This window comes from Artibeus jamaicensis, unplaced genomic scaffold (assembly GCF_021234435.1).
Source record: "Artibeus jamaicensis isolate MK-2021 breed Jamaican fruit bat unplaced genomic scaffold, CSHL_Jam_final contig_1132, whole genome shotgun sequence".
In the NCBI taxonomy this organism is placed as follows: domain Eukaryota; kingdom Metazoa; phylum Chordata; class Mammalia; order Chiroptera; family Phyllostomidae; genus Artibeus; species Artibeus jamaicensis.
The window spans coordinates 8,693,516-8,718,496 of record NW_026521221.1 but is presented as its reverse complement, the minus strand read 5'-3'; the positions used below and the strand labels follow the sequence as shown (position 1 = coordinate 8,718,496).

The 24,981-nt window shown below is 37.9% G+C and overlaps 2 protein-coding genes across 5 annotated transcripts in view; one reads left to right on the top strand and one right to left on the bottom strand.

Moving 5' to 3' along the window:
- Positions 1-19: 19 nt before the first annotated feature.
- LRRC57 (leucine rich repeat containing 57) lies at positions 20-7,111 on the top strand. 2 transcript variants are annotated; one of them, XR_005084746.2, is made up of 7 exons: positions 20-262; positions 355-460; positions 566-704; positions 1,200-1,468; positions 3,867-4,052; positions 4,509-4,644; positions 7,016-7,111. XR_005084746.2 is itself a non-coding variant. In XM_037161740.2 (6 exons), exons 2-6 carry the CDS (start codon positions 377-379, stop codon positions 4,548-4,550), a joined length of 720 nt encoding a protein of 239 aa, XP_037017635.1. In that variant the 5' UTR covers positions 20-262; positions 355-376; the 3' UTR covers positions 4,551-6,067. The 2 variants fall into 2 exon arrangements, 1 of the variants encoding a protein (XP_037017635.1); XM_037161740.2 differs by lacking the exon at positions 7,016-7,111 and having other exon boundaries at positions 4,509-6,067.
- Positions 7,112-8,588: 1,477 nt separating this feature from the next.
- SNAP23 (synaptosome associated protein 23) overlaps positions 8,589-24,981 on the bottom strand; it is a 30,089-nt gene continuing 13,696 nt past the window's right edge. The window contains exons 2-10 of one of the 3 annotated variants that reach the window (XM_053665962.1): positions 24,695-24,785; positions 23,524-23,627; positions 22,493-22,534; positions 22,027-22,075; positions 21,175-21,292; positions 17,175-17,207; positions 11,938-12,096; positions 11,064-11,208; positions 8,589-9,884 (exon numbers count right to left, since the gene is read on the bottom strand). In XM_053665962.1, the coding sequence (XP_053521937.1) occupies positions 9,819-9,884; positions 11,064-11,208; positions 11,938-12,096; positions 17,175-17,207; positions 21,175-21,292; positions 22,027-22,075; positions 22,493-22,534; positions 23,524-23,580 (669 nt within the window). In that variant the 5' untranslated portion in view covers positions 23,581-23,627; positions 24,695-24,785 and the 3' untranslated portion in view covers positions 8,589-9,818. The remainder of the gene's footprint in view (positions 9,885-11,063; positions 11,209-11,937; positions 12,097-17,174; positions 17,208-21,174; positions 21,293-22,026; positions 22,076-22,492; positions 22,535-23,523; positions 23,628-24,694; positions 24,786-24,981) is intronic. The other 2 variants (XM_053665957.1, XM_037161731.2) reach the window with 2 other exon arrangements.

The window sequence follows — 24,981 nt, the reverse complement described above, 5'->3', positions numbered from 1 at the left end:
CGTCACTGGGCGTTTCCGCTCGGGCGGAAGCCCGGGAAGCGCGTCCCTGGAGAGAGGGTGTCCCGGGTCCTCCTCTTCAGAGCCCGTTGATCCGTGGGGTAGGGGGTGCGTCCGGGGTCCCCTGATCCTGCATGGGCTCCTAGAACCGTCTAGGCTCGGAACAGCAGCTGCACAGGCAGGGCCAGGTGCTCAGGTTGTCCGTTCTTCCCTTTCTTCCTCGCCACTCTTGAGCTGTCCTACAAGACCCAGGGATCTGCAGGAGGTGACGGCTGGGGCTGGATACCCAGGCGGGAGGCCCTCGGGGTGGCTCCGTGCCTGGACCGAATGGTGACAGCTGCACTCACTTTTCCGCAGGGACCTGAGCCTCGGCGCTAGGATGGGAAACAGTGCCCTCCGCGCTCATGTGGAAACCGCGCAAAAAACCGGTGTCTTTCAGCTTAAGGACCGCGGGCTGACTGAGGTGAGACTGCGAGGGACCCGAGAAAGGAATTTAATGGGAGGGGGTGGCGGGGGCTATGAAGTTAATCAGTGAGGGATTCTCTGCGCTGTGAACCCCTTTCTCCAGTTCCCTTCAGAGTTGCAGAAGCTGACGAGCAATCTCAGGACCATCGACTTATCCAACAACAAGATAGAGAGCCTACCGCCCACGATCATAGGGAAGTTCACTCTGCTGAAGAGCCTCTCCTTGAACAACAACAAACTGAGTATGGCTTTTGCGTCTGGGAAGCTTTGCTACTGATGAGCTATTAAGAAGGGTGGTGATGTTCTCTTACAAGCTGATTTTTGTTGTTACGAAATTGTTCAGAGTGCTCGAGACGCAGAGTATCAGAGTACTTGAAAATTTCTCGTTTGTAATTACATCTACAAGCCTTTGGTGGTATGATGATTGGTAATGGGATAATTCGGACGGGGTGGGGGGGGATGGAAAGGGAGGGCTTTCCAAACCTTACAAAATTGCTGTCAGATTGTGCAGAGGTCCCTGTACACATAAATGCTTTTCTTTATTTTGATGGCCCTTTCACCTTCTGAAGACTGTTGGTAAAAATGCAATACGTAAAAAATGGCACAACATATAGGAATTCTGTGTATATTAACAAGAGGCATAGTAGGCTGCCATTTAGTTTTTATAAACTTCATTAAGCTTCATCTGTTTTTCAGCTGCATCAGATTCAGGTTTCTGTTTTTTCTGTCTTTGCCAGATGTTCTCCCTGATGAGTTACACAATCTGAAAAAACTAGAGACACTAAGCTTAAACAATAATCACTTGAGAGAACTGCCCTCTACCTTTGGGCAACTGTCTGCCCTCAAGACCCTGAGCCTCTCTGGGAACCAGCTACGAGCGCTACCACCCCAACTTTGTAGCCTGCGGCACCTGGATGTGGTAGATCTCTCCAAGAACCAGATTCGGAGCATACCTGACATAGTGGGGGAGCTACAGGTCATCGAACTTAACCTCAACCAGAATCAGGTCTACAGCTTAAGGGTTTTTTCTTTGTATATATTCACAGTCTCCTGAATAACTTTCTTTTTCTCTAAACTATAAACACAGAGCTGGGCATCAGAAGCTAGGTGAGAGGTATATTCTATGGGCTGGACTGATTTCAAAACCCAAAGTCCCATGGAAGTAGTTGAGACACTGGTTGTGTTTGTTGTGTAGGTGATTTTTGGAGGGTGGGATGGGTAATGGGTGATAGTTTCAAAAGTTACTCTCACAAATCTCCAGATACTCCTCAAACATGCCTCTAGTAATCTAGCAAGAGGCTGTGTCAGGAAGGTAGAGTGGCAAAGAGACTTAACACTCATAGGTTCTTAGAGTTGGACATTAGAGGTAATCAGTTGTCCTTTTTTTGACACTTTGTCAAGTGTGTGTCTTGCTTTTGCTGAGAAACTATCAGTGATAGGCTTTCTGGAGATAGCTCCTTTCATTGTTGGACAGCTTACATTGTAATATTTGAAATTTGTTTCCATTACTTTGGAAGCTCTTTGGTTATTATGTGTCTGAATGGAGAAACAATCTTTGATTTAAACATAAGACACAGAAGATGAACATGAAACATACTGAGGCTAGGTGGCCTTTAGTTTTTTTTAGTGTCTGTGTTTCTAAATCCATTGTCTAATACAGTAGCCCCTAGGTACATGTGGCTATTAAAATTCATTTAAATTAAAAACTCTGCCCTGGCTGGTGTGGATTGAATGCAGGCCTGTGAACCAAAAGGTCACTGGTTCAGTTTCCAGTGGAGACACATGCCTGGGTTGTAGGCCAGGTCCTTAGTTGGGGGCATGTGAGAGACAACCAATAGATGTTTCTCTCACACATCAATGTTTCTCTGCCTTCCTCCCTCCCTTCCCCTCTCTCTAAAAAAGAAAATCTAAAAGGAAAAATTAGTTCCTCAATTACCACAAGCTTTAAGTGCTCAAAAACCATACGTAATAAATGGCTCCATTACGTTGGACAACACAGATAGACAACATTCCAATTATTGTAAAAAGTTTCATTGGGACATATTATAGGCTTCTTAAATTTACAAAATCCAGTCTGTTTTTGCAGGTATTAGGCTCATCTTTTCCTTAAGTGAATATTCTTATTTTGTGCTTTTTGAAAAAAAATTGTGAATATTTGGGGGGTACTTAAAAAAAAACTAAGCAGCTAGTATTGGTTGAGAACTTATTCCCTCCACATTTACCCATGCCAATGCCTTTATTAATGATGCTCAGATTTTAGTGTGCATCAGAATAACCAGGAGAACTTGTTCAGAGAGATCACTGGGCCCAAACTCAGTGTTTCTGATTCAGTAGGTCTGGGGGGGGTTGTGTTTGCATTTCTAAAAAGTACCAGTTGATAGTCTGAGATGATACCAAGCAGAGTAAACATAATTTGGTGACTTGCAGCATTTAATGGGCAAAAGAGGTGAATGAGTTCAGTGTTGCTTGGTATGAGCTTGAGGGCCTAACAAAAGAGTAGTGCTACTGAGGAGACATGCTGACTTGATTATGGTGGTGCAAACGGAAATGTACTAAAAATTGGAGACATAAGAGTGGAATAGAGGTGAGAAGTTTGAATGTAGCTACAGATGTTGAGGTCTTAACAGAAATGATAGCTTTAATGGATGAGCCCTGGCTGGTATAGCTCAGTGGATTGAGCATGGGCCTGTGAACCAAAGGCTGGAGGTTCGATTCCCAGTCAGGGCATATGCCTGGGTTGCAGGCCAGTTCCCAGCAGGGGACCCACGAGAGGCAACCATACACTGATATTTCTCTCCTTTTCTCCTTCCCTTCCCCTCTAAAAATCTTTTTTAACTATAAAAAAAAAAAAAGAATGGATGAGCTGTCTAGGAAAAAAATTTAGAAAGATGACCATAGGAACAAGAAGGGAAGCCAAAAATCAGGAATAATTTAAAAGTTAGGAAGAAAAACCCAGTTCTTAAGATACAACAGGGAGTTTCAATGAAGGGATAGATAGTAAAATCAAATATATATATACACATACACACACACACACACACAAAAGATTGGCAGTGAATGTACCAAAATGTTTATGGTGGTAGATTGCAGGTAACTTTTCTAAACTTTAAAATGTGATTCTCACATTTTCTCTAACAAATAGTGCTTTTATAGTCAGAAAATGTTATTTCCAAAAAGCCACTGGGAGCCTTCAAAACATTTTTCCTTTGAAAAAGTGGAGGAGTAGTAACAGAAGCCAGATGACAGAGGCTTCTGGAATGAGTAGGTAGTGAGAAAACGGAGGCGGTAAAGGAGAACTAGGACAAATAGTCAAGTACAGGGGTTTTTTTGTTTGTCTTAATTTATTAATAAATAACCGTTACGGCACTTAATGCATTTTCCTGTTATTTTTTGTTGTTCAATAGATATCTCAGATTTCAGTGAAGATATCTTGTTGTCCTCGTCTTAAAGTTCTTCGCCTGGAAGAGAACTGCCTTGAGCTCAGCATGCTTCCACAGAGCATCCTCAGTGATTCCCAGATCTGCCTGCTTGCGGTAGAAGGCAACCTTTTTGAAATAAAGAAACTTCGAGAACTAGAAGGCTATGATAAGGTATGAATTTACGCACTTCTGCACTTCTTGTCACTGTTCTAGAGAAGGGAATGGTGAGGTAACCCACGTGAATGTCTGCAGCCACAGGCTGCATAGGTAATCCTGTTTGTCAACATTTGTTCCCCACTTCGGAGGTGGGTTCTAGAACCAGCCAAATTCTTGTACCAAGGTGTATTAATATGTACTCTTATACCAAGATGACTTTTTCTCTGATGCTGTAAAGCATTTTTGTCTTTTGATAGGTTTCCTATTAAAATACAAAGAAAAATTTATATGATGCCAAAAGTATGTGCTTTAGATTTGCGTTAGGAATAGGTAGGTTTTGTAGGAAATGAGGAACCATATCTAATAAAAAACTAAATGAAAAAAAAAATCACATGAAAACCTAAGTAACAAATAGGTTAGTATTTGCTCATGCCAAAGTACCACATAATATTCTTCTTTCATGATTTTTAGTACATGGAGAGGTTCACGGCCACCAAGAAGAAGTTTGCATGACGTTCTCCATGAGCATGGGAATCCTCGTAGGACATTTGGAACCTGTTGCAACCGGCTCAATCAAAGGCTCTTATTGTTGTCACAGATATCTGCAGTAAGGAGCTGATACTTCAGATTATGTTTTATTTGATCTTTTTCCCTTTCCAGGACTTATCTGAAATAAGCTAAAAGGAATCAACAGATGGGAAATTTACCCTTTTGAGGCATGGATGGGGCAGTGAACAATGGCCATCTTCAAAATCATCATTAGTTTGGCTTTAAGAAACCAGTAGCTAGTTGCTATTTATACAGTGAGGAGGGGATGCTGCCTGCTAATAGCCCCATAACACAGCTTGAAATTTCATGTTTAGTGTCAACATGTGAGCTTTCATAAAATTAGCTGCCCACACATCCCCCCCCACCCCCCGCCGTTAACATTTCACATTTTTATGAAATTCAGGTAACTTGTGAGAGGCTGCTATGGCAATCTAAGGATTTCTGTTTTATTCCAGTCCATCTGTTATATTCCAGTCCATTTGTTCAACTATAGTATTTATACTTTGACTTTAGGGTCTATATAAATATGTGACTGTCTTGAGCAAAAGTGTACTTTGTCGGAGAAGCACCAATACAACACTAAGAGATGGACCCACAGGCTGCAGTAGCAAATTCTTGACTATTGCAGGTGCCTTATTGGTAGAGGGCTTGGAGAGCTAAAACCATATATGCAAAATTTGTAAGATAAAAAAAGAGTTTAATAATCAAGATTTTCCTGAAGCTTTGTTAGAAATAATGTCTTATTTCTGGTAATCCTTTTCCTCTTTTTGTATTTATAAGTCTACTAATCAAATTATCAAAAAAAACTACTGCAGTTATTTTAAAACAACCTATGTTTATCAAATTTATTCTCTGAATGAGAGAATATACAAAATAAAGAATTTTTAATGAACTTCATGGCTGGGAGAAATGTTCATCCTTTAAAAGAAGACAGGAGAACTTTAACCTGGAAAGGCCTGTTCTCTAAAGTAAGCTGATGGGGAAGACGTGGTTCCTGTTCAGGCTGCATGGGCACTGCGGTGCCTTTACGTGACCGACACTCTGTGGCAGTGGAGCCATGCTTATTAGAGAGACTTAATACAGAGGTACACAGGGAGACGGTTTCAGATTGTCACTGACACGAACATTTAGAAAGCTCCCAGTCTGTCATTTTCTGAAGTTTTGTCTTAGTCAAGGAGCTATTTACTATGTATTGAGTTGTTTTACAAACCTACTTTGACCTTTAAGTCAAGAGATCATAAGAGCCTGGTATTTATTCTATTAGAGGAAGTGTCTCTGACTTTTAATTCTGGTCTGGGGATTCTATTTTCCCATGTTATTTTCTGTTTCTCAATTTGGGGAGGAATAGGAGTACCAGTTTATCATTGCTGAGCTTTTTTTAAAATAAATTTTTATGCTTGACTTTATTGAATACTGACTGAACAATTTTCTTTAAATATTTTATAAGTACTTATCTAATAAATCAGAACTTATAAACTAAACTTAAATGTCCCCAGCCACTTCATTGCTAATTGGAGTTTTCAAGATCCCCACCCCTATGACAGTCAATGACGACCACCTTTCACGACTGGACCCAGCCTTACTTCCAGATACCCTTTCTTCACTCTCGTTTGCTTGCCTAGTCATACCAGGTTATTCTGCTTGTTAAACCCACAGTGATATGTCTCTCCTTTAACTGCCTTTACATTGTTTGCTCAGTTAAAACAATTACTAATGCCCCCCCCCCCCTTACATGCTCCTTCCCTATGTCTAAGCAAATTAACTGCTCCTCCATCTGTTACAACTGCACTTCTCACATTCTGTAGCCATCTGTCACTTGTTAAACTGAACAACTTGAGGGCAGGAACTATCTAAAGTAATATGCCCAAAATTATAGTACACAAGTATTTAGACTTAAATATGAGCTCACAAAGTATGCTGACTTGTGGTCTGGAAACCCACATTCTGGTGGCCATCAGCCAGCCCTGAGTCACATTCTTTCAGAGCCTGGTTGGAAGTCATTGTAGAATACTGAGTAAGATCATAGGCCTTGGAGTGAGAAAGATCCTGGTTTGAATTCAAAGTCTATCATTTACTATATGAATTAGAGCGATTTATTCTCATCTGTGATATGGGCAATACCTCCTACCTCTCAGATATATTAGGATTGTTGAAAAGATACATAAAAAGGCATTTAGCACAGTGCTCATGACAGAGTAAGCACTCAATAAATGGTGCCATTTATTTCATCTATAAGGTATTAAAATAGACTTTAGCAAGCGTGCAGGGGCATCCAACCCACAGCTCACGAGCTGCATGCAACTCAGGATGGCTATGAATGTGGCCCACATAAAATTGTAAATTTACTTAAAACATTATGAGATTTTTTTTTGTGATTATTTGTCACAACATATTTAATGTGTGACCCAAGACAACTCTTCTTCTTCCAGTGTGGCCCAGAGACACCAAAAGGATGGACACCCCTGCTACAGAAATGGAAGGCTTGATCAGACACCAAGTTAAAAACAATAAGAACCAAATGGCTAGAGAATAAGGAACTTGGATATCAAGCTGAGAAATATAACTCTAACTATGAATGTAACTGGGATAACTTAGAATATTAGCAAGAGAGTGACCTAAAGAAAATAGCATTTAAAGGAACAAATTCTAAGTACAACTGGGTATAGGATGTCTAGGAAGTAGGAATTTAAGTTAAGAGGATATTCACAATCCACACATGACATGAAAGTATCTAGAGTTGACGTGGTAATAAAAGATAAATTAAAATGGAAGAAAAAGGCCCTAGCTGGTGTGGCTCAGTGGACTGAGTGATGGCCTGTGAACCAAGGGGTTACTGGTTCAATTCCCAGTCAGGGCACATTCTTGTATTGCAGGCCAGGTCTTCAGTGGGGGAGCACACAAGAGGCAACTACACATTGATGTTTCTCTCCCTCTCTTCTTCCCTTCTCCTCTCTAAAAATAAAATCTTTAAAAAAAAAAAAAAAAAGGCATAGGCCCTGGCTGGTATAGCTCAGTGGATTGAGCGCGGGCCTGTGAACCACACGATCGCGGTTCGATTCCCAGTCAGGGCACATTGCCTGGGTTGCAGGCCAGGTCCCTGCAGGCCAGTTCCCAGCAGGGGACGCACAAAAGGCAACCATACATTGGTGTTTCTCTCCCTCTCTCCTTCCCCCCTTCCCCTCTAAAGATAAATAAATAAAATCTTTAAAAAAATAAATAAATAAATAAAAAATAAAAAGGCATAACTAAAAGAGAGAGATAAAGATCATTTTCCATTATAAGACGAAGCTTGAAGAGGGAGGTTACTGTTAAAAATAAGTTCAGTAGGCAATACTGTTAACTCCTGTAAGTTAACAGGCAGAGCTACAGTGTAAATCCAGTGTAAATCTGATGCCTAAGCTCATACTTCTAACCAATTACTCTGAGGGTAGCACACTGGTATCCTCAGAACTATTTCTCTTAGCCATAACAGTGTTAAAGAATTTTCTTTTAAATGCTTTTAGAAAGGGCATTTAGGTACAGCACAATTCCCGGTGTTTTATACCTTCTTACTTTACACGTGTACCACCACCTGCCAAGCTACTCTTTGGCATAGAGCATTTCTATTACAGAAGGCCTAAGTGAACCTCACTTTAAATGTTTTCCTCTTCAGCCTCTGGAAATTCCCATGTTAACTGTATCTTCTCAAATGGGTTGTAGTTCTCATAAACACTATCATTTTAGTCACTAGTGTGTTTAAATTCAAACACATAAAAAACTAGTAATGGTTAAAATGAACCACATATCACAGAAAGGAAAATTCTGTCAGTATTTCCAATAAAAATGGGAAAGATGCCTAAAGGCAGCTTTTTGTTGGAGCACGTCTCGATTTATGCACCTTTACTCAATTTGTTAAATAAGAGCCAATGAAATGACTGCCCCCCACCCCAACCCAAAACAGTCACAGATACACACATTTACCTATTTAAAAGAACAATTCTATTAGTTACAAAATTTAATTGTAAGGATCAAGCAGTGGTTATTGGTTAAACAAATCCACATTAACAGCTTTGAAGTGTGCAGGTACTAGCTTTTAAATAAAGGTGACAAAGAGCAATGGGATTCTTGTAACACTGCTGAGGGCCTAAATAAGCATGATTCCTGAATAAGCATGTGATTGAACATAGTTCAATACACAAGGCTGAGATTGAGACTGCAATCATAAATAATCAAACCAAAGGCATACTTTCCAAATCACTTTTAGTTAAACAGAATTCTAGCTTTTTAAAAGTCTAAATCTATATAAAACTCAAAGCAATCTAACAATTTTTCTACCTGAGATCAAAACAAGTTTATTTTCCCTATCTAAACACAATTCTTGGCATTGAGGTAAATCTGAAGTCACGTGACATATTTTGTCAAATTTTCCCAAAATATTTTAAGCCCTGCTTTAGAGAAAGTCTCCTGTTACACATACATATTTACATATTTTCCTTCAAAGACTAATGACAAATTTATGAGGTTAATAGGCTTGAATTGCAAACATGATACTAATAATATGAAAATAAAAAGCCATTCATTTGTACAAAGTGTTCCTGTATGGTACAATACGAAGTGTGATCACAGAATCTATGTACATATATGAATCATCAAGAGTTCAGGAATCAAGCTCACTTTAAGAAAACTCAATGTATCTTCTCTGAGGCAGAGGTTGCAAAGTTCGATGTATAACAAAAACATTGTATATAAAAGCTCCAAAACCAAGTGTTCGCCTAAACTGGCAATATCTGCAAATTAAAATCTAAACCCAACTAGATCTCCACTGTGGCTATGCAACTTTTTGCTTAGTGGCCTGAAGGTTTTACTGAGGTAACAACCTCTTTTCTCTTGTTTCTCCTTCTGGTCCTCCCCCACCCCTACCTTCCTTTTTCATGTCTGTCTTTGGCAATGCTTCCAAATCTTGAAAGCAGAAGGACCTGCTACAGTAAATGTGGTGAGTGAAAAACAAAGCTATATGTCATGTATAAAAACCAAGCTAAGAGTATAAACTGATAAAGGAAACACTGGGAGGAAGGTAGAGCAGCTGTCTCCTCTTTAAGGAAAAAGAAAAGATGGGCTGTTACTCCTTACCCTTCCTCCACATTATCTCTTGATTAGAAGAGTGTGGAACCAAAATTTCAGACTCTAAAAAGGCAGTGACTCTGAGGGAAGAGCTAGGCAAGTGAATAAATGGTAAAGAAGTGCCGTGGTACTTTAGCTGTCAATGAGTTTCTTTGCTCTGGCATTGGCAACATCAATACGATCTTTGTTGGTGTCAGCCTGAAAAAAAGAAAAAGACGTTGGCATTACTTCACAAGGTAAGTTGACCTAATAAAAGTTAAATTTCATATACTTTGGAGTAACTGATACATTCAGAAAATTTAGCAAAGAGTCAGTCACATTACAAAATTTATTTCACGTAAGAACTGACAGAATATCAAAATCATTTGGAAAAATCTGGGTGTATAAATATGACAAAGTTATATCAGCTTCCTAATGTTTCATGAGTTCTACAACATTTTTTATAGTTTCACATGTCTGAAACTGGGATACAGCTTATCATCAATGGCATTTTAGATGCAATGAAGTATAAAAATGCTCTTCTCTGCTACAGGTCTGGACCTTGTGGGAGCCACTGGAACTGAATCACAGAATCCCATCTGGTGCTATCTTGGGTTTAACATGGGCTGCAATCACCTTCCCCAAGATCTTTGGGACAGTCTTATTACCACACCCAAATCAGCATCTGAATTAAAATGCTGGGTAATATGTAGTATAAATGAACCCAACAGCATTGAAAGCATCACTTGCCTCAATGAAATCCATTTTAAGTGATTCCACAGAGTTAAGCATAAAAACTCCCCCATCCTTCAATGTACACTGAGACTTTAATGAAGTAACAATGAATAAGAATGGCATTTAGATGTGGCACATCCAAACACTGACTACAATTTCCCTTTCAGTGTCTTTTATATTATGCAAAGTGAAAATAGCTTCTTCCTTCCTGTTTCATTACTCACAGGACTATTCTGTGTGTCCATTCCACAAGAACCATTCTGAAGAACTGATTTTTACCTTATTGACTTAAGAGGTTTCAGGAACTTATTAATTTGTTATTTAACAAAATAAAACTCCAAAAACTAACTCATTCCTTTGGTGGGGGGCAGGGAGGAGGCAGCCCACACAGATGTTAAGAGATACTAAGTTTCATGTGTGAAATTTTAAATAAAACCATTTCATTCCAAGGTCTTGGTTTCAAAACGAACCAATGGCTAAGAGCAAAGGAAGAACTTGGCTATTGCTTTTCACGGCGCTAAAACTGGCCACCTCATCAAAACTCTAGCACCGATGAGGACAGGATCTTATCCTACTGTTCTCCCCCAAAGTATGTAGCACAGATACCCATTACAAAAACACTACTAGATGTTGCATTTTCCTATGGCCCTAAGAAGCTTTTACCTTTTCTGAGATCCGTTGTATTTGTTGATTTTGAGCCTCAATCTCATTGCCCATGTCCAGGGCCATGTTTTTCAGATTTCCTAGGATACTGCCCACTTGAGTCAGGTTCTCTTCCATTTCATCTTCTCTGGCATCATTTGTTACACTACCACAAAAAGATAGTTAGTATTTTTTGTTGAATTCTAAATGGAGTAAGTCTGGATTTAGTTTCCATGAAAATAATCAATTAAAATGACTCTCAGCAAGTGTTAGACCCAAGGGACGTAGGTTACCACTGTTAGAAACATTCTACAGTAAAAATGGAAAGACTAATCAAAGAGAGCACAATGTCTTAAAGCCATGTGAGAGACGATTAAGAAACAACTTTAGGACAGTGGTTCTTGAAGTGTGATTCCCAGCACAAACTGAGAACTTGGTAGATACAAAACATGCTAATTCTCACACACCATTCCAGATCTCCTGAAACAATGGAAGTAGATCCCAGCAATGAGTTTTAACAAACCTCCCTACAACAACAAATTTCAGTAGTTACACGAGACTGCAAAGTCTGAAATATCTGACCTTCTACAGCTATTTTTATAAAGATTTGGCCAACCCCTGCTCTAGAGGCTATCTCACAACATATTTTCCTATTTACCGCCTACTCAGTAATTTGGAAAAGTACTGAAAAATATAAAGAAAAATCTACCATTGAAGACCAATAACCACAGTCAACACTTAGTCAGAAGGCCAATTTTTAAATGTGTTTTTAAAATGGAATAAATGCTATTTCTAACTGATGAGTTAGAATTCATGTATAACTAACTATACCCATCTTCCTCAGTGAGCCATTCACTTAGGAAAGGGGTTAAAATATTGGGAGGGACTGACATACCGTTTAATGTATCCACCACCTGCTGCTCCTGTGGTTGCTTGCTGAGGCTGACCATTTGTCACTCGGCCTGGCTGTTTGGATACTACATTGCTAGAAGAGTTGTCTCCACCATTTCCCCATGTCTCCTTATAGGCCTTACCAGACTCAAAGTTCTTTGTTCTATATAAAAGTCAGGAGTGCAGAGAGACACCGAAAAGCAGGAGAAGGAGAGAGGTAATTATTAGTGGCTTGTTACCTTGAGGAAGACCCTTGTACCCTTACCGTAATAGCTACATGCATATAGTTATATCTAGGTCTAGATCATCTGTACTTTGATCCATCAGACTGTGGGACAGGAAAAAGATGAATTTTAATGCACACTGACATTAAAATTTTTTTAAGGTTCAAATGCTTCCACCAAATCTTCATTAAGCAGGTAGCAAGTAGCAAAATGCATTTATTTGATTTTTTCAGGTTCCCTTAGCCTATGTCACTCTGCAGAAAAGAGGTTAATGGATACTAGGGAATTTATTTTTAAATTCCATTAAGAAAATGTTCTGGGGTGCCTTAAGAGGTCCCTTGATTTGCATCTCAGAGGTTGAAGAGGGATGGAAAAGTAAGAATGCTGAGCAGGCAGTTCTTAGATCCCAGCTGCTCACTTACTTGAGCCAGAGTAGTTCCAGCTGATCAGTTTTTTTTTAAGTGTGAACTTCACATTAAAACTATAAAAAGGATTTCTTAACAAACAAACATCACAAGGAAAGGCACGAATTATTTCCAAACAGAACAACCAACGAATAACTAATGATCTTGGCCAAACTGGTGCCAGTTATAAATTTTTGGTTCAGGGCTTTTTCATTTATGAGTTTACTTTTCCTTAAATAAATAAACAAATAAATGAATACTAAATCCAGGCCTCTTAAAAATAAATGTATACACTTTAAATGTAATTGATACAGCCCCAAATCAGCAAAAGCTAACATTTACCATAGGATATACCATTCAAGCTGATACAAACAGCAAGAAAAAGCACTTAAGGACTTTTCAATAAGCATTATAAAATAAAAATAACACAACCAGAACTTTTTACTGATTATCTGAATAGGCACAGTTTCACTCATAACTTTTAATTTTTTTTCTATATACAAAACTAAAGTACTACATGGCTATAATATGGCTTCTGATGTATTCCACATAATACATTAATGCAGGGAAGAGATTTTATAAAAACAGTGGCTCCTTCTTTAATAGGCATATAAGGATTCATTTTTGGCAAACAGAATCAGATCTTAGACTTTAATCATGGATGCTGAAGAAAGGGTACTCCTACTGTTTTGGTAAGAGGCAATGAAGAGGTAAAACAGTCTATGAGCACTGGAGAGCTAGCTCTCAAAGTGCCTTTCTTCATTCCACTTTAAGGTTCTCACGATTAATTTCTAATTTATGCTGTTTTATTAACTTATTTATTAATAAGCCATGTTAAATCTTTCCTGGAACAAGGTGGGATATACATTTTAAAAATAAATATTTACATATAATTATCTGCTAGTTTGGTGAAATGATTTACATGGGTCTCAGGCAGTAAGTAAGAGCTGGTGAACAAAATAAACATATTAGTTTAACAGAAAGTGAATAACCAGATGTATTAAGAGAAGTAATATACGTGGGGCTTTTATCAGTACATTTATGACTATAGAGCAGATCAAAGACTAGAGTTCCAAAGTCACTAAATATTAAGGCACTATGTTTCTAAGAGTCGTAATACAAAGAGTAGATTGGGATAGGACTTGCAGGCTCCTGGTCTATTAAGGAATATGTACATGCTCCAATCTCTTCAATTTTAAGAGGTAATACTTAAAATTCCTTAAACTTTTGAGAATTCTTCCTTCCACAATTGGATATAAGGTACGTAAGATGTAAACATATCATTTTAACATGATATTATGAATGAGGTTCAATTAAGCCACAGTCTATAAACAATCAGACTGGTTACTAAATCTTTCTCCCTTTAAGAGGACTGGATCCCTTATGATGCTCGTCCAATATCAACAGAAAATGATATAAAAAGCTAACTTTGAATTTTTTTATAGCTTTGCATTGGACTGTCATGTTTATTTTCAAATTCTCACATAAATTTGTGATAGATTTCAATCACTTTTCTCATGAATTACAACATGGCATCTGCACATTTACAAAGAAGTGATTTTTAAATGATGTTGATTCCTATCTTCATCCTTGTGATAGCTCCATTTCTCTTCCAGCACCTCCATCCTGGGTAATGCCTCTGGTTGCTCAAGCCCCTGCCACTTGCCATTCCCTGAAGCTTCCCCCACCAAGTTAGAACACCCTTGAAATTTACCTGTTTTTAAGGGCTTAAATTGTCAGGTAGCTGCCTAGCTAATAAAAATAATAATGGTTCTAATTTAATCTGTCTTCCTACAAAGGGACTTAAATGTTTTACAGGTAATATTTCCCAAATTTGACTGAGCACCAGAGTGACCTGGATGCTTTGAACACACAGGCGCACAGGTTACACTCCAAAGATTCTGCTTCGATATGTATGAAGTAGAGCCTGGAAACCTTTTGTTATTATTGTTTTAGGTCATTCAGCTACATGGGCAGGGAAGACAAACACTCTTCTAAGAGACTTCCAATCTGACTTAGACGGAATATTTTAGATTACTCTAACAGTCTTTATATTTCCCTATATTGAAACACTGAAGAATTCATCTGGAGGAAGCAAAGGTCCACACCAGGATTCTTTTTGAAAAGCTACAAGATTTGTAGTAAATTGATCTGAACCCTAATTCTAGACCTGTCATTCAGTAGCTATAAAACCTTCAGCCAACTTTTATCTCTTAGTTTTATAAAAACCTAAGATAATAACAGCCCTGGACAGGAAGCTCAGGTGGTTAGAGCATCATCCCGATACGCCAAGGTTGTGGGTTCTATCCCCAGTCAGGGCATGTACAAGAATCAACTAGTGAATGCATACATAAAAAGTGGAACAACAAGTTGATGTTTTTTCTCTCCTCTCTCTCTAAAATCCAATTTAGAAAAACGAAGATAATCGTAACACTTAATAGTACACTGGGCTATGAAAAGTTCTGTTAATAATGGATGCAAAATTGCTCTGTAGAGTATTAGACAAATACTTTTATACTTTGGCTTCAACCTCAACCTGATCTTTAGTTTAAGAGTGCATGCCTTTAAATGCTTGTTTACTCTTCTGGCGCATTAACATTCCCCAGCTCTGAGATCTACAGGTAGCTGAATATAGTTGGAATACATTCACACAAACAGACATCTAGGCCCAGGTTGTTTTTGCTCAAAAACTATGGTTCTGATCTGCAACAGAACTCTTCTGCATAATAAAATTTATAGCCTCTCTATTAAAAATAATTGGTTTTGTGATAAAAATGCTCACACAAATTTGTGAAAGATTTCAGTGCAATTAAGAACTCTGCCTGGAAAGTTAGATTTACTTCTATCCATTTTAAGAAGTCTAATAACCTTCAACCACTTTTTCCCCCCCATATAAGTCTCATTTAAAAGTGACAGGTTTGAAATAAAAATTTAAAATCTCTCAATTGAACAAGCTGCTATAAAAGGAGAAAACAACAAGTATCAAGATAATAACACAATCACTTGAATAGTTTCTCTTTCTAGTTTTGGCAGTCAACATTAGTACTAACTGAATAGCAAAAAGAAAGCCAAATATTAGCCAAAATCCTTTCATATCAAGAAGAAAGCAATTAAATAAATACCAATTGTAATGAGTACAAGAGTGTGTGTGTGTGTGTGTGTGTGTGTGTGTGTTGAATGATGAGGTTATAGGAAATAGACGAGACCAAGAAAAAAGGGTAAAAATCAAAGACTTAATTTTCTAACAACCATAGTCTTCATAGTTCCCTTAAACATCCAAAATGAAGGAGTCAAACATTATAGTAAACGGTAACCTTGCTACAGGGTAAACTTTCATTTAAGAGAATAAGATCAGCCCTGGCTGGTGTGGCTAGGTACACTGAACACCAACCAGCCTGCCAACCAAAGGGTTGCTGGTTTGATTCCCAGTCAGGGCACATGCTGGGTTGCAGGCTAGTTCCCAGCAGGGGATGCATGAGAGGCAACTACACATTGATGTTTCTCTCTCTGTCTCTCTCCCTTCCTCTCTAAAAATAAATAAATAAAATGTTTTAAAAGGTGAGTTAGCTCCACCTTAATTTAACATGAAACCACAGAGAGTTAACACATACGGCCCAGAAAGCTCACACATACTGCCCTGAGCAGTGTGGCTCAGTGTGTTGGGCGTCATCCCACAAAGCAAAGGGCTGCCGGTTCAATTCCTGGTCAAAATCTTAAAAAAAAAAAAGAAAGAAAGAAAGAAAGCTAACACATGACATATTAGGAATTATGAAACAGACTGTAACATATATAAAGGGGGGAAACCCTTATTTTAAAAAGAAGATACTAGATACGGAAATATTTTAAATTCATATCCCACCTTGTTCCAAATGGCATTTAAGATGGCTGGATTGGGCAATTAATTCCTCAATTTGGTAGTGACCTAAATTGCGGGGAATTCACATCATTACAAACAACACTTTAATAGAGAAAATCTTGATTCTGGAACCAGAAAGGAGTAGGGAAACTTAATAAGAGACAGGATGCTGAAATCAAAGTCCTATGGAGAGAGATGGATTTAGCCTAAATTCACTTACATTTGATCAAAACAAGAACACAGCAACTCTCTACAAAGATCAAACAATTTAAAACTTCTTTGGAAACTTCAGGGGTATTTTTATTTTTATAAAACTAAATGTTATTTAGCAAAATCTTAGTTATCAGAGCCACTAGTCAAAGAGTAGTGTTATAAATTAAGATCCTTTTTGTCAAGTTCATCTTTTGGCAGACAGCACCCATCAAGAACAAATTCACTTTACATTACACACCACAGCACAGTTTTCAGGACAGTCTCCACCATTCACAAAATCCATGCACATGCACAGAAAAGCCATTTGAAGCATCACCTTCAGACAGCAGGTTAACAGCCCCAACTGCGCCATAAGACTGCATCTTAAAGTTCCCTTTGATCAGTTACTGAGCCCGGCTTCTGATGTTTAGTCTTCATTTTTAGTAAGCACATTAGAAAGGAAAAGATTAGGTGAGAGAATAAAATGCAGAAAATAGTGAATGCCAGTCAAACAGAACAGAAGCAGGTTTAGAGTTTTCAAAACATAATGCATTTAAATTCCTGCCTGATTTGATAGAAACAATCAACATCTGAGAATCTAAATAAAAAGAAAAAAGAAAAACTATTTAAATCAGAGCATACTTCATTATTCCTAAGAATATATAGACAATAATATTCTTTTCTAAAATTATGAAAATTAATGCAAAGAGAAGGCAAATATTAACAGAGAGGTGAAACTTTCTCAATCTTGGTGACTACAGATTTTGCTTAATTACTTCTATTATAATTTTTTTTGTATTTTAATTTTTAAAAATCATTTTACACATCAATTCTACCATCAGCCAACAAGCTTCTCAAGGATATTGAATCAACCCACATTCATTGCATACCTACTATTTATCGGATACCATGTGACACACAAAAATAGAGTGAGGGTACACAGAACAGCACCAGAACTATCCTTACTCGTCTTGGTACGTCTTCAGTGAGCAGGGTGGAGGATGCACTCAAGTGTTGACTAAAATGTAATTCAACATTATTTCAGCCAATCAAAGCTGAATATTTGCACCTCCATATGAGACAGGACTGAAATAAGTACAAAACCTATAGTACCAGTTTTGAACTTTTCTAGTAAGTGGTCCAGAAATACCAATTTGTCTTCAAACTATGTGCCATTATGTTTGACATTATAAGCACAGACTGAAGAGAAACAAGTAAAAACAGAACACCTTGTTGCCGGAGAATGGTTAAACTGGTACAGCAGGCAGTTTACTAGTCTGATACTTCCCATTTCCAGTCTGTCTCCTTTACGCTCTTGTGAATTAGAATTACAACTTCTCAAAGTTATTAACAAAGATACATTTTTTAATAAGGATATGTGCTATTTTGCTTTTAGGATTCAAATAGTTGCAAGGTAACATGACATTTATTCACAATCTTAAAGTTTAATTCTGGTAGTCTGTTTTTAAATTCTAGTAATCCTGTAAAAAAATTAGCTCAAGTTAAAATTGCCTTCTAATACAGGGTTCTGTTTAAGTAAAGGTATTTCCATCACTTATTTTTTTTTAAAAGATCTGGTGACCTAGCTTCAATGAACACTACTGACCAAAAAAATATCTCAAAGAACAAGCCTACTCAAGAGATTTTCTATATAGCAATACAAGTACATCTAACAATAGTCAACCAAAAAGTTCATTCGTTCTTTGTCAAAGTCAAGCAATATAGGATATAGCTCAAAGCTAGGGCTCTGCCTGGTTTTGAATCTCAGCTCTTCTGCTTGCTAGTGTAGCCTCTTTGTGCCTCTGTTCCTCCAAATGTAAGATGGTGATAAGAAGAGAATCTATCTGATAGTAAAGTTACTGTTAAGATTAAATTTAAAGTAGTAAGAGCCTAACTAAATTAACATATAGGCCCACAACTGTTGTCCAAACCCTTGGATGTGAAACATTCTGAGCAGTGCCACATCATCAAACACATCTATTATTTTGCCGTGAAACAAAATGACATATATACTAAGTGTGGTAAAGACAATAAAGAGCTTCAGTTCAGATTACACTTTGTGGACTAATTAATAGACTGTGTTACCACATTAAGAAAAAAAAGAAACCTTTGGCTTTCAGAATCTTTTATATTTCTGAATTGCAGATGAGAGACTGTGGACCTAAACTGTTATTACTAATATCACACTTAGTACTAGCCTCATATGAATAAGACTAAGATCCTGTATCGGCCTTTGAGAAGCCATTGTTATAGCCATTTATATGAAAAGCCTAATGGAAACCAGCAGATGAGATGGGAAAGATCAAAACACTGGCAGAAATGATAGTAGATACAGCTGAAGACAAGAGAGACTATATAGGCCAAGGACTCCATAATATAAAGAAGAGATAGGTGGAAGGAAGGCAATTACAATCAGACACCTGTAACTCTCTCCGACTGTTACAGTAATCCCTTGATTCCATCGGTTAAGAAGTGCCTTCTCTGGACCCACTGGGAAAGAGTTCTGCTGAGGTTACAGGGGAAAGGCTGCTTCAGGACTGCACTCTACCTTGTCTTTTACAATTGTCCAAGAAAATCTTGCCTATGCTTGGCTGGGATACCCAAAGAGAAATAAAATTAATACTTCTGTTGTTTCATTTCCCACTTTCTATGATTAGTAGACATTTCAGGATTCACTGCTCTTCCTGTTCAACCCGACTCAGAACTGATTTTGCTGTAGGTTCAGCAGAGGACTTCTTCTTCCTTGCTCTTCTCTTAATATCTAATGGCAAGGAATTTCATTTACTTTTTCTCCTCTGCATTCTTCCAAGAGGGTACACAGAACACAGGAGAAAAGAAAAAAATTGTAAAACATAGTTAAGAGTTTAGATTTTTAAAAAATCTGTCCATTTCTAACTGGTTTGCTTACAATAATTTGCTAAACTCTGGCTGGCAGTCATAGTTATTCAAATATGCACTTTTGGAGAGTCATCCAAAGTTTAAAGAGGTCAACAGACTTGTCTCATATTAGGAAGACAATGGACAATACTAGACGAACACTGTCAAATCTTAACTTCTTGTGTCTAAAAAAAACAAACACTAAAGTTGATCAGCAAGCATCCTAACTCTATTTCCTCTAGTAGAAATGACACAGAAAATGTTACCACATGAAAACACTTATGAAAATTCATAATAAAATAAAAGTTCCTCCATCCTTGATTCCTTTGGGGAGTAAAGATGCTGAGAGACTATAAATCCCTGTATCCCATTCCTGGTTTAACCAGCTGAGACAGCTACATGGAAGTACTAATGCTCTTGAAGCCCTTTCAAATGAATACTCTCAGCAGTAGTGGTAGTCATGCAATCTCCAGACACTGCCCTTTCAACTAAGGGTAAAGTTCAAAGCTGTTTTGTTAATTACTTTTAAAAATAAAGATGAGCTCCTTATTGTTATAAGGAGCTCATAATGATTAACTGTCTTATCTAGGTTTGAATAATACATATTTGTCAACACCATGGAGTAAACCAAACTCCTAAGTTTACCTAAGTAGAGAATTCAAATATTCCAAAGGGAGTCACCAAGAATGAATGAGTCAAGCATAATCTCATATACTACATACAAACAGTTTGAAGGCCCCTCATCTAGTTTACTAGAGACCTCAAATCTCTGGAGTCTTCTTTGATTTTTTTCCTTCCTTGTGTCTGACATACCATCGGCTGATTTAAAATGAATTCTGACTTACATTTTTCTCTCTAATCTCGATAAGCTTTTGCTTTGTAGGCCTAGATTACAAATGGTTTCTAACTAGTCTCCTGGTGGGTAGTAATATACTCCACTCCAAACCATTGACTCCTTAGTCTGGCATCCGGGTTACTCTGCTGCCTACTTATTTTCCAGTCCTCATCTATATAAATCATGCAGCTCAGTTAAGTCTAGCGTGTCTGAAGTGTTTGTCTACATTAAATCTTCCATCAGAAATGCCCTCCCAGTTTTTCCATGACCATCCAAATCCTTCTCTCATCACTCAGAACCCAATTCAAGTCCTACCTCTCCTATAAGATGTTCTCCACAGCAGCTTCTATCAGTTCTGTACCCTTAGCCTTAGTCGATGTCACCTGATCTAGCACTAGATTTATACATTTTTTTTACTTTTTGCTCTTCTTCCTCATACATCTAAACACATGGTAAATCTTTTGAAGACAAGACCCAAACCCCTTCAGCCCCTGGCCATCCCTCATGTGCCTACTGCAGAATATGTATTTTTTAAATACCCCTTGTTGGAAAGAAAAACACATAAATTCCATCCTGTTCTGCATTATCTAGTGTATATTTCCCAGCCTTCTCATGTATTACTATAAAATAAGATTGGGACTTGATCCAAGAATTAATCGAATTTAAGACATGGTTTTCAGTGCATCTACCCATTTACATGAAAAGCTTGATCTGCCTGAAGGAGAAATAGCTTAAGTTTTTCTAACACAGTTCCTTTTTTAGGCCTACTCATAAGTCATTACCTTATTAGGGACAGAGCGGGGAGGCTCTCACTTTAAATTTATCTTTAAAGGGTCCTGAGTTATCAACTCACCTATTACATGGGCAGACACAAAGGCCACAGCACTTGTTGAGTTCTGTTAAAGTCTTCTCTGCCTCTCTCATGTCTTTATTTATTTGGTCCATGCCTTCTTCTATGCGGTTTAGTTGTTCTAAGAATAAGATGTAGAAATTACATTTTGTTTTACACTCACAGTGCTAACTATTATTGTAAAACAGCAAACTTCAATCTTGAATCCAACACCACACACACAGTAACTGCATCAGTGCCCGGAGGCAGCACACACTACACAACATAAAAATAATCTTTCACATACTGATGCTAAGGCACTTGTCCTCTTACTGAGGAAAAGATTTATTCTAAAGAAAGTTGTATAACAGGAGCATCTGAGGGTTTGCTCAGACATCACTGTTGCAACCAAATCAAGTGCACTGTGACCAGACAAAATCCCCAGTATTTCTATCTTTGAATAAGCTCAAAACCTGATGGCTGTCATAAGACTAGGAAAAACCAGACCAGATTATTGAAGCCAACTCAAGTGCAATGTTTCCAAACTTGCCTGAATCTAGGCTTATTTGAGGACTGAATGGGATTTCTGAAAATGATGCAAAAATATCACAATGTCTAATGTATGTATGACCAATGCACATAATAAGTCCCACTGCCTAACAGACACCTGGTATACAATTGTTATCCCCTGGACATTGTTATCCCCACCTCCAATGAGCAATTAACATAATTCAAATCAGAAGAAGTAAATATACCACTCTTATGTTACAAAGGCCAGCCACTCCCAAAGGCTTAATTTTATAAGATATTTTTCATGGTTGATTTGAAAGGGCTTTCTGGTATTGTAAGTCAAATCGCCCAATAACTTCAACTCACCCCCTTGTTCGTCCAGCATAGTGATAGTCTTGATTCCTGCATCCTGAGACTAAAAGAAGGGGGAAAAGCTGATAGCATAACAAAACACAGCAAAAGTAACAGAAAGAAAAACTGTAAGGCCTGATAAATAGCAGGAGTCATTAAGAAACCTAAGTTATTGGAGGAGTACAACTGCTGAGAAAATTATTATCCCCAAACCAACACATTTTAACATACTACCTCCCACCAAATAATTAAATCACAAGCTCAAAGTGCACTCATCGCCCCTGTCATCTTCCGTTGTTGTCAATGGAGGAAGAAAGTCCCGTTGGTGTGTGCTTTGACCGTTTCATTAATTGTAGGTTTCAAATAATAAAGCTTATTGATATCACACCTTTCTGACTCTTAACACCAATTCCAGGTTGTGATATCAGCATCCCTCCTACACAGTTTCTGTATTTAACCTGATAATTAAACACTTTCTTACCTCAATAGCTAAACCCAGGATTCTTCTTGTACTTTCCAGAGACTAGGAAAAAACATAAAAATTTTAGCATTCTAAAACGTGTAGGAAAAAAGTAAAATATGCCCTGACAAGCGTGGCTCAGTGGTTGCGCATCCTCCCGCGAACTGAAAGGTCTCCGGTTTGATTCCTGCTCAGGGCTCGTCCCTGAGTTGCGGGCCAGGTCCCCCCACTGGAGGCGTGATCAATGGACATTGATGTTTCTCTCTCCCTTCCCCTCTAAAAATAAATTTTTAAAAATTTAGAAAAAAGTAAAATGTGATCACAGGCTATGTTCATGATGCTACTCTATTTTTAAAGATTGCCAGCACAGCCATGACTGGTGTGGCTCAGTGGGTTGGGTGTCATCCCTGCAAAGCAAAAGGTCTGCTGGTTCAATTCCCAGTCAGGACACATGCCTGGGTTGAGGGCTAGTCCCTGGTTTGGGGTGTGTAGGAGGCAACCATTACGTGTTTCTCTCCCTCCCTTCCCCTCTCTTTAAAAATAATAATTTTTAAAAAATCTTTAAATATCTTAAAGACTGCCAGCATATCAATTCCTCTTTTTCAAACAAACATACAAAAAAAAGTTGATCACCATAACTTTAGTTTTCTTCCTACCAGGTACTCCTTAAGAAAAAATTTGGAGGGTGAAGTTAATGGGATTTATAAAAATTTAATGTAAGCAGAAATCTAGGTATATTACCCAGATATTGGAAAGTTCTGTTAAAATTAAATGTCCAGAATTCCTCACATCTAGAGTGTGTTTGTTGTTAAGGGTTGTAAGTAGCTGTTAAGTAATGATCATCTAAAAAAAAAATCATACGAATTTGTTTTCACTTATTTAGTTTTTTGGTAAAATGAAAAAATAGACAGCTAGTAATGGCACTGTAGGGCAAATGCATTCTTTGATATAAAGGGACTAGGAAGAGGCCAAAATAGTCTTCTAAGAAAGTCCTCCCATCCTTCCACTCTGAAAACTAAAAGAAAATTACTTATTCCAAGTAAAATGTTTACCTCATCAGTAACCTGGTGAGCCCTCAACTGAATTTCTTCTGATGACAGATTCTCCATGATGAATTAAAACTCTTGACAGGCACGAAAACTGAAACGTGAATATTTTGTAAGAATAAGGAGACAAAAATAAATTTGAGCAGACTGTGTGAACTTCTGGAATTTAGGATATTTATCTGGAAAACAAGATAAAAGAATCTACTATCCGTCCATCTCTCTCTCTCTCTCTATCTCTCTAGTCACAGGTGAAGAAAGAAGGTAAATGGATGCCTAAATGCTAGTTCATACCAGAGGAGAACCTAAAACTCAGGTATCAGAGCTACTTGTAAAGTGCTGTTTCTAATAGGAAAGTGATCCCTTTACTTCGAGAAGGAAGGCATTACTAGAACACAAGCTTTAAGAGACTATTAAAATAAATTTAGTTGTATAATGTTCGTTATACATTGTTTGAATATGGGAAAGCAGTAAGGTGAAGAAGTCTAAGTTAGGCAGTGTTTCATTGGTAATGTAACAAAATTCAAAGTCATGCACCTGAAAAACACAGAAAACATTAAAAAATGTGCCAGTTGTCCAGGCTACTCATTAGGGAACATAAAATATTTTCATTCTTAACAAGAGGGTTCTTTTTATTATTAATAGTATACCCACCCTTTCCAATTACTGCCTTGTTTGTTGTTTCAGTGAAGCCGTGAAAAAATGGAACAATTATTCTTATACACACTAACTCAGAAAGAGATCTCATAGCATGTAAACTAGACATGAATAGGTGTTATTCAACACTACCGCTACTGTATGAGGAATCCTGTGGAGTAATAAGCAATGTGTGACAGATCTGGGTTGTTTTCATTACATTACATTACACTGCTTTGTATTTTTGAAAACCAATTTTCCCAAAACTCTTTGTCAATGACTCAGATAGCCCGGTTCTCATTCTGGATTTGCCCCAGGGGACATCTGGCAATGTCTGGAGACAGTTTTTGATTCTCACAGTTGGGGTAGGGGTAGTGTTACTGGCATCTAGTACATAAGAGGCCAGGGATGCTGCTAAACGCCTATAATGCTCCTTGGACAGCACCCCACAACAAAAAAATTATCTGGCCTAAAATATCAAAATTCTGAGGTTGAAAAATCCTGCCACAGAGTACACTCACTAATAATCAGGGAAGCTAGGTACCTGGCAATGTACTATACTGAACTCTTGTGCTTTATCTTCGTGTATCTAACACGTGCCAGGATCTGAGAGTTGGTACTCAGGTAAATGTGGGCTGAAAGAACAAATAAAACAAGGTGTATTCTCAAAGTATTTAAGTGGATCTTAGAAACAAAACTACACATAATAACACAAAGCCTGCAAATAACCACTAGAACCACACCAAAAAGTGCCATAACACGTGTATGATCTGGAATGGCCTGCTAGTCACATATATTGTTTTAGTTACATCCACAGCTAACCAACATTTT

Coding starts and splice junctions, on each gene's coding strand:
- LRRC57 (XM_037161740.2), top strand. CDS start 377: ATGGGAAACAGTGCCCTCCGCGCTCATGTGGAAACCGCGCAAAAAACC. Junction 461..565: donor AGGACCGCGGGCTGACTGAG/GTGAGACTGCGA, acceptor CCCTTTCTCCAG/TTCCCTTCAGAGTTGCAGAA. Junction 4,053..4,508: donor AACTAGAAGGCTATGATAAG/GTATGAATTTAC, acceptor CATGATTTTTAG/TACATGGAGAGGTTCACGGC.